We start from the raw sequence: 10,118 nt of genomic DNA, 5'->3' as shown, positions 1-10,118 counted from the left end.
GAGCGTACGCGGGGCTATGATGAATGTACCTACTGTCTCTCTAAAAAAAAAAGCGTTCAATATAAAAAAAACATATTTATCGGATAATCCATTAAACGTAAGACATTTATTATTCAAACAAAATTATTATCATTTAAAAATATTTTTTTACATTATTCTAAGTTGGTAAAAAACAACATTTTTTTTTATCGTTGCCAATTTTAAAATTGTTTATTTTTATTTTTTACAATGCTAATATTAATTTTTGATTTCTTATTCCAAAGGAAAATATTTGTTGCCGTACTTCGATAAATATGGAACCAACTTTCGAATGAAGAGCTTATGAATTATAAGTATTTAAAGTAACATTTATAACATTTTAAATTAGAGTAATAAACATAAGCTTTACATCAGTATGATGTATATTACTTCATCTTACATTAATAAAAAAAATATTACTTATTATATTGCACATGAGACACAATTGATTAATTTTTTTATTCAATGATTATAAATTATTTATATTAAAATTGTTTAATAATTGTTGACACAATGAATGAAATAAATTAAATTAAATTAATCTATTATTATTTATTAAATATTTATATTTTAAGATGGTTGTGGAAAAATAAAAACATAAAAAAAATAAAAAATTTTGTATTAAAAATATAATATAAAAATTATAAATTAATATACATAAATATATAAGTTTAATATTATTCAAAACTTAATTTTTCTTCCCATTTTTACATAGAATTAGGATTGTATATGTAACATAATGCTAATGTAATTACTACAAGTAAGATAAAAATATTATATTTTTATTTAAATATTGTATGTTATATTTTTATATTCATTTTATTTTTGATTATGTCATATTATGGTACTGATAAAAACTTAATAATAACATTTTTTTTTTTAATTCACATTTATAAATTTTGTTTTCTTTTAATTGTGACAGAGTTTCTTATGAATGTTTTGTCTATTACATATTTTGTTCAGTAATAATTTAAGTGAATGATTCTTGGTTTTACGAATAAATAAGTATCTTATATTATATAGTTTTCAGAACATCGGTTATCACAAAAATATTTGCTCGTGCACTGTAGAACAAGCCATTGCACAAAACCTCGCAGCTATTAGTAGTTCTCACGATGGTCATAATTATTAGACGGCCTACGATAATATTATAGGTGTAATAGCGTATATACATCTTAAATTGGTAAAATATATTTATCGGGCTGCAACTAGGATATATTAACATACATAAATCCGGACTGCTATTAGAGTTTTACCTTTTTTTGTAGTTATCTTTGTAACTAGTATGTATAGCCTATTCGATTATATATTGCACGGCTGAGTGTGTTTGACTGATTTGATGAAAGTTGTAAAGGCGTCATGACTAAATACATCGCAGTCACTGTCCACAAACTTGAATGTGATATAATTAAAAAAAAATGTTTTTCTATAATCGTATATTTTTTTTATTTATTAGTGTTTTAATTTGTTAGAAAGTTATCTGTTATCCGAAAGTGTCGCTAATGGGTGGCTGCTTTCCACAAATGATAAATGATTCATGTGTTGCGTACAAGTAATAATCGTAAACTTTTTTTTCTAATTGTTTTATTACCTGATATGTATATATTCCTGTGTTGCATTTATTAATTGTACCAAAAGGTACAAATTATAAATTTAATTTAAAAATTAAAAAAAAAATTGTTAAAAATTCAGCAAAAAAGTTAAGTTTTTTTTAAATTATTTAACGCAACAAGTGTCGAGTTATATTTTTTTTTTAAACGAATTTCACTATTTGGATAACAGTTTATCATAATAAGTTACCAAAATTATTTGCGATTTGATATTATTATTAGGTTGTAATAAAAAAAGTTTGGTTGTTTAATTATTAAAAATCTGTTTTTTGTTTATTCTAACGCGTTTTTTTGGCTAACGTCAAATATTAATAATATTTATTATTCATAACTATTATGATTTTGATTTTTTAATTGGTCTGTTTAAAATTAAATTGCCTAACAATATTCATTATTTGCATTTACTCTTTTTGCACCAATAATAAGCCACCAAACCATTTGTTAATAATAAACATACACTGCAAAGCATTGATCCGCGAGTTATTACATAATTTAAACCTCAGTATTCGAGTTTTAGTTTTTGTTCTTAGCCCTCCTCCTCTGCGTTGGAATGCCCACGTCGAAATGTACAGGGTCCGTGTATGGTGCGTTGGCCTCAAAATGTTCGCAATCCCATCCACCGACCACTCTACAATATATTATATTACGACTTGCTAGTTTGGCGGTTTGCCGTCTGCTTGTGAGACAACATTGTGTCATCATTCCGTCGAAATTAACGTAAACGCGTGTCAAGTAAAAGAACCTTCAGTCTTGTATACAACATAAATTGGATCGAAAAACAGAAACTCGCCGCGTAAATAGGAATTCGATACGATACGTAATGTGATGCTGTGATATTCGTGACATTAGCACCCCTATATACTTTGAGTTAGGAACCTGCAGTGTAAATGTCTTACAACTGATTTATAACTATTTACAAATATTGTAGGTAGGTTATAGTCGACTGTTTAACTTTAAAGTGGGAGTAGAGAGAAAATTGTGCAATTTCTAAAAGAAAAAATTTCATGTGGTAAGTGTTGAGATGAAATTCCAAAAATCACGATTCAAATGTTTGTGTTTTAGTATTTTAAGAAAGATTGAAATCTATAGTTAAGTTATAGGTACGAACCTAATAGGCGTGATGCAATAAAAACATAATACCCTTAACTAACATTTTCAGATTTTACTGAAAAGGAGCGATATAGAAAGGAAATAGATTAATGTGAAACATGGTCAAGGAGCCTTTTGTACCAATGACTGATAAAACAATTTTAACCTCACTGAACAGAGATTCAGATACGTCATTGTCATCTGCAGCCATAATTTTAAAAATATTTGTTACTAACAGTTTTATTTACAAAAACCAAGCTCTACGAGTATTGTGCTTAAAAGCGATGATATTAGGTAGTAAAATTCGAAAATTAATTAAAAATATTCATATTATATTATAAATTATTCTTATTTTTACACTTTGTTTTTATTAAACATTATCAATTAACTTTAATTATATAGTTGAAAAGAATTACTAACTTGTCAAATTTATAATATCGTTACAGTGTATAATATGGTAACTGGTAGGTATAATAGAGAAGGTTATTGTAAACTATAATATTATTATTAATGTTATCTGCCTCCTAGATTAAGTACTATATATGTACCATTGTACCATGGTATTTATACCTTTCATCGGAGGCACGTTCATTTTGGTGGTGAGAGGAGGTCGTTCCATATAACCGTTATTACAACTACATACGCCCGAAATGTCTTGGTGTAGGCAACTAGTCTTACACTCATGTTTTCACACCAAACCACTGGGGAAGGAACTCTAGCTGTACCGCACGGCGTTCGTGGATGATATTATGATACTTAAAAATTAAAAACAATATTATTGAAGGTAAATAATACTTTCTCTGGTCAGATTTGACGAAATTAAAAATGTTTCACATTAACAGCGAATTGATTTTGAGTGAAGTTTTTTTATAGATACGGCTTTTTCAAATCGATGTAAGTACCAATATATTGGGCATTTTATTAACTCAAAATTCGATATTAGATTTTTCAGCATATTAAGTACCCGCGCGTAACTGTAACATCTTGTATTGGTAATAAAATAATAATCTAATACATCCTTAAAAATTCATTACCAATTATTATTTGATTTAATATTAAAAACAAATAGATATTTTTCAAAAAATATTGAATGTTTTTTTTAGTTCACGGTTAGAAGTTGATATCGATTACAACTTTTTGGGCTATATTAATTATTTAACGGACTGAAAAAATATTTTTTGTTATGACTTATGACCATAATAGTTCGTAGTATAAGTAATTGAGTGTTTATAAAGTTCTAACTACTACTAAATACTACTACTACTAATATTTTTTTGTTGATGCACTTATATCTACACTTGATTGACTTAACTGAGTACTACTGAGAGTAAATATTGAGTATAGTTACTGTAAAGTTTAGCTCTCAAGAGTCAATAAGACTACCTTCACCGTTTAAATTTTTAATCATCGACCACCACGAATTGATCGATTTCAGATTCAATTCAAAAAAAATAATTAAATAGTGTGTACTTACTACAATTTAGAGAACTCCTAGTTCGTGTCGGCCTTTAATTAAATTTTGCTATCTCAGCTCATCTGTTTTGCTGACCTAAATTAAATGTGAATATTATTTTATTTGACAATATTCGTATTTTATTATTATTTGTTGGCACATATACAATACAACTTAAGAAAAAAAAAATCTAAATAATAACGATATCATTTTATTTTTATATTTAAATGTACCTATATAACTTGAACATCGTATTTTTATGATGCAATATGTATTATAACTTACAAGTTTATAATTTTTTAATTTTTCGTCTGAAATTTGAATTCATAACAATTTATATGAGAAAATCCCAACAATTCTTAGCTAACATGACATTTAAAAGTATTTATAGCGGTAAGCTTTATCTTTATATAAAATACAGATTATTTTTGGATCCATTATATTATAACGTTTAGTGCATTAAATTTAATTTAATATCACCAATCGTTATGGTTACGTGTTGTATCGATAATTAGTGACAAAAGTCACACAAAAAAATCGTTTCGAAATTGTTCTATATTCGTCTTAATATTTTTTGTTATTAAATTTATCAAGTAATTGTGTGTGATGACGACAGTCATAGTAAGCGCATCGCGGCAAAATATCTATTGGCAAAGCGTAATTTTTTTATGTTTCGTTTTAGAAATTGAAAAACAGTAATAATGGTGATATTGTTAAGAATACCGCACAGGGTACAATATCATTTCAATTCAAAAACGGGATTTCCGTAGACATTACTCTTGATGGATCGATCAGAGTGACCAATAAAACGGTAACGCCTATACAATAAATAAATGACTAAATCATTTTCGTACTTACAACGATTTAAAAATAAAACCAAACAAACAATATTATACTTACCTGTTCTTATTACGACGGTTGCAGGCGAACGCTGTGGCAGCCGTAAATGCATCCGGCAACATATCGGCCGTTATGCACCCTGTCGGTTTTATGTACAAAAAAGACGAAATCGTACACATACAGGCGAACGACATTCACTTGGGGAATCACAAGTAAGAACTCAAATTTGGTAAATTGTGATGAAAATATTTAAACTATAACTACGCCATATCGATTTTATGGTTTATTAACGAGACTTCCGGAAATGGCAATGAATACATTATTAATTTTACTTTTAAAACGACTTTTTTTTGCAATAATTTCATATAAATTCTATTAATAGGTTCATGTTTTAATTTAAGATATTGAAATCAGATATAGCAGAGGTTAAATTTTATAATTCAAAATAGTGGAAAAGTCGATTTCAAATCTACCTAGAGAAAATCATATTATGTAGTTTTTTATAAATTTGATCCGCATCACTTATCTGTTTTATAGTCAATAGACAAAATATTAGTGTACCTATATTATACATGTCGTAAATCAAATTGTCCCCATTCTATAGTTATTACTTATTAGTACCTAATTTAATCAGTATACATTATAGTTATAACATGCATTAAATATACCAAATAAGTATTTAATTATAATTTTTGAGTTGATAGGTTTTTAATTAATCAAATAAACACAATACAGTGGAAATCGGTTACAATAAGTTTCAAGGACCAACGAATTTTCTTTGTTTTAACTAATAGGCTGGTATATACATTCAAAACGAGTGCTCGTTGTAAATAGTAAAAAACAGATGATTTTATTTTACCACTCGTACGAAACACAACTGACGCTATTCGTAATAACTGATTAATAAATAATGATTATTGATTATTATACACTTGAAAACGACAAAACTCGTAAAAATTACGTTTATCTATATAACACAAAAGTACAAAACATAATATGTAAATAATACATATTAATAGAATTATGGATAAAATATATATTATCTGTAAAATATAATGAGCAGGTTTGCCTAAATATGTATGCATAGGTATTGTATATAATAGGAAAAGATAACGATTTACTCGTAATAACCTGAAATTTGTTCTACAATTCGATGTATCTTACTCACTTTGGCATTTAACTCGTTCAAAAAAAATGCTCGTTGTAGTGATTTTTATTGTATATAATATTATACCATATTTTATTATATTATATGTTATATAGTATAGTAAATAATTCATGAAAGTAGCTAAGTATAAGTATTCAGGTTTATCTATTTGCTTTTTCTATAATTTGTATTCCTATTATTATTTGATGTGATCTTATTCGAATTTTTATTTATTATTTTATCTGTTGGGTTTTTTTTCTAGTATTTGATATTGTTATTTTATTCGCTTATTTATAACGCACTCTTTTTATCTACTATTTGAGGCATTTTTTTATTTATCTTAAAATATAAAGAATAACTAATTTTAGTTTATATGGAAATTACTCAACGATACCTTTGTTTGAAACTTTTTTGTATAATAGAAATATGAATTTTTTTAATACCAAAGTCTAGATAAAATGTCGTTAAAAATAACAAAATAATAAATAATAATATTGAAAATTCATTTAAAAAAAATTATTAGCGTTCACATTTTATTTAATCTAAATAAGTGACGTACACGTGTCGTTCGCTGAATATACGAACGCGTTTTTTTCCAAACACTGCAATACACCATTATACAATGGTTAAAGGTTAGTCGGTAGACCTGACACGAAAAATAAAATCGTAAAATGTAATACCTAACTAATTTATCTATACATAATAATTATAATATAATCCACCCAACGTACACTTTTGCGATTAACGCGTGTTGTATTACCTTCCATTGAGGATGGCGAAAATAAGGCCTACGGGCATCCACTTCAAGGCCGTCAAAAGCCCGCTGGTGTACTTGGTAGACGAAGCGGGTGTGAGGACGAACTTCTCGGAGAACTTTATGCGCATGGACCGAGACATCACGTTGGATGTGCTGTACAAAGACTGTCGTCACGGGGCCATGTACGTGAATGTGTGCAATGATTTGCTGTCGGACATCAAGTGCACAGTGCTCGAGACCGGTACAGAATGGAAACTGTACGACGTATCGGTCGTACAAGAGAACGTTCACGGTTTTGTCAGGTATGTAGAAAACATAATTATCTTTTTTTCACTTTTCGTTATGGTTTTAATCAAAATTTCGGTACTTTAATATTTGGTTTAATAATATTTCGACAATGAATTAGCCTAGATAAAGGCGTAAGCGAGTAAGGGAGTGAGGGACATGTTCTCGAGTGTAATGGAGGGGGGGTGTCATAAAACTTGTATTTCAATGTGAGTGTATGACCAAATAAAGTTTTCCCTTTCAAATAAAAATATTATGATCAATATCAATATCAAAATCTGACGATTCTACGAGCTGTGATTATTTTTCCTGTAATTTGGTTTTAATTCTTGAAATGGTTTCATTTTTTTTATACCATTTTATGACTTATTATATATCTATACGCCATTATATAATTAAAAATTAACTGAATTTTTAATCCTTAATATAATATAATCAATTTCAACATCCTTATTCCTGGGAAAATCCTTTATCTGGGCTCAACAGTTATAAAATAATATAATATTACATTACATTACAAGTATTCATTTTTATGAGTTTCACCGATTATTGACATTGCCGTTTTAGAAATAAGACCAATATTGGAAAAAATACAAAATAAATTGATTGCGTTATTTTATTTTATAATAAAAATAATGAATTACGATTTAAAAAAAAAAAAAAATATCACTTTTACTCGTAATGGGCGAGTGGTTAATTAATGCTTTATAAAAAAAAATTTTAAATGCTATCAAATATTTGGAAAATTTGAAAACGCATTAAAAAAATTTGTTAAAAAAAAAATTCCTCCATAGTTCTGTAAGATTGTAGTTTCTAGTCCCAGTAGTCCTTCAGTCTTAACATCGGGAATATTATTTATTTAACGCAGAGTGATCAAGGACGGGCGCGAGAAGTTCGAGATCCGGTCTTCGGCGTCCGTCGGCACGATAAATCTGTACTCGGACGCAGTGGACTGCACGGCGTCGCACGGCATCAATCACCATTTCTTCGTCAAAAAGAACAGCAGTCGCATCCACTACGAGGTGCACAACAAGTTCATGGTGCGGTACGGCGGCTATCACACCGGTTTCAACGAGTGCGACGAGGTGTCGTTTTTCTGACGGTCCACGGTGTGCAGGCCGCAAGCGCCGCCCGTCGTCTCGTGATAATATTATTAATTATTGCACAATCATACGTCTTGTACCTACCGTTATGCATATGCACAGCTGTTACACCCCAATTCACTAGGCACCTTGCATGGGTGCTATGTCATATTATAAACGTGTAACACACATATGCAGATAGATGGGTATAGGTTTTACTACGAATGACAAAGACGACGACGGTAATAATAATAATAACGATATTAATGATAATGTATACAGACGAGTCGTGACGTATTATAATATTATATGTACTTATTGATGATGCCTACTATATACATTATACATCGTTTATTTGTGAAAGGTACTAAGTAAAATATTTAGAAAAACTATATAGAAATCAATAAACGATTTGCAAACACATATCGTCGATATTTTTTTGATAAGCAATATACGATCTGTTACAGTCTTGTAAAGAATTATTTTAAATAAAAATTCAATAATTTATAAATTATTTTTTAAAAAAATATTCAAATACAAATTCTGGATATATTTTTTTAATATTTTTTTTTATGTTTCCAAACCAAAAAAAACCATATTAAAATTGTGACAAAACAAATTTTTCCAATCAATTTATTTATATAATTTTTACTATGACTATTATTTATTATAGGCACTACATAAATATTTATTTCTATATTTGACTATAGGCTATGATTCATTAACTATAAACGTTAGTTTCTAACCATTATAAAATTGGGATAAATCAGCAGTCAAATATATATATACGAGATATATCTTCTAAAAATATCCGAATACGTTATTTAAATAGTGATTACAGACGGCATTGAATCATTGAACCATTCTGAAAATTTGTTAAATCGTGAAGTTTTTAATAAATATTATTGTAGTTACACACACGATTCCGCATAATTTTATTATGCAACGTTGTCATTATAATGAATTAAATTAAATTTCGAGTTATATGAAATATGGTATACATATTAAATATATATTATAATAATTAAATACTAATAAATTATTAATTATACAATATTTTCTATTTCTTAATTCTGCACCTATTTTTTATTTAAACATTAAACTGGAAACATGTTTGACAAATGTTTGATAATCAACGAAAATATAATATTGTTAAGATTGGTATTCATCTTATTGTGTTTACATCTTAAATATGTCCAGAATTGAGAAAGCAAATCATAAAAGGTAATCATTGTAATTTTGTTCATAAGTATTTCGTTTTATGAATGGTTTTTATTTTTAACAAATCTGTAAAATGCCATAATATTTTCAATAGATATATAAATATTAATAAAATCTGTAAACAATGACAACAATTTAAATCAAAAAAAAAAAAAATATTCGATTTTCGTTAGTCATAACCAAATTCTTGTTTGATTCCCCTTAAAGCAACTTAGAGGAGTCAATTAAATAAGCTATCACGCTAGTCTCGAGAAATCTATTGATATAATTTTTTATTAAAAATGGTTTAGTTTTTGAGTATTAATGGACAAAGTCAAAATAAATGGACAGGCAAGGACAATTTTATATTTGTATACATAATATGCATATATATATTATAGACTACATTTTTTTAAAGTATGCCATCTTATTGTGCTGACATGTTAACACATTTAACATTAACTAGAAAATGTTAAAAAGTTTTTAATTTATTAACATGTATCATATACTTATCACATTGTCCACATTTCTTATTCACAGCAGCATACCTACATATACTTATGGATGTATTATCCACTTAATATCTACTTTGTCGATATTAATAGTGTCTGCTATACAAAGTATAAATAGTTTATTA

The 10,118-nt window shown here is 27.6% G+C and overlaps 1 protein-coding gene across 1 annotated transcript; it reads left to right on the top strand.

Annotated features, from left to right (window-relative positions):
- The first annotated feature begins 3,274 nt into the window (after positions 1-3,274).
- Positions 3,275-8,553, top strand: LOC132925181 (uncharacterized). Its single transcript, XM_060989596.1, has 5 exons — positions 3,275-3,316; positions 4,853-4,981; positions 5,095-5,222; positions 6,929-7,216; positions 8,068-8,553. The coding sequence occupies exons 1-5, from the start codon at positions 3,275-3,277 to the stop codon at positions 8,297-8,299; spliced, it is 819 nt and encodes a 272-aa protein (XP_060845579.1). The 3' UTR covers positions 8,300-8,553.
- The last annotated feature ends 1,565 nt before the right edge of the window (positions 8,554-10,118 follow it).

This window comes from Rhopalosiphum padi, chromosome 3, assembly GCF_020882245.1.
Source record: "Rhopalosiphum padi isolate XX-2018 chromosome 3, ASM2088224v1, whole genome shotgun sequence".
NCBI lineage: Eukaryota > Metazoa > Arthropoda > Insecta > Hemiptera > Aphididae > Rhopalosiphum > Rhopalosiphum padi.
This window is presented reverse-complemented; position numbering and strand designations above follow the sequence as displayed.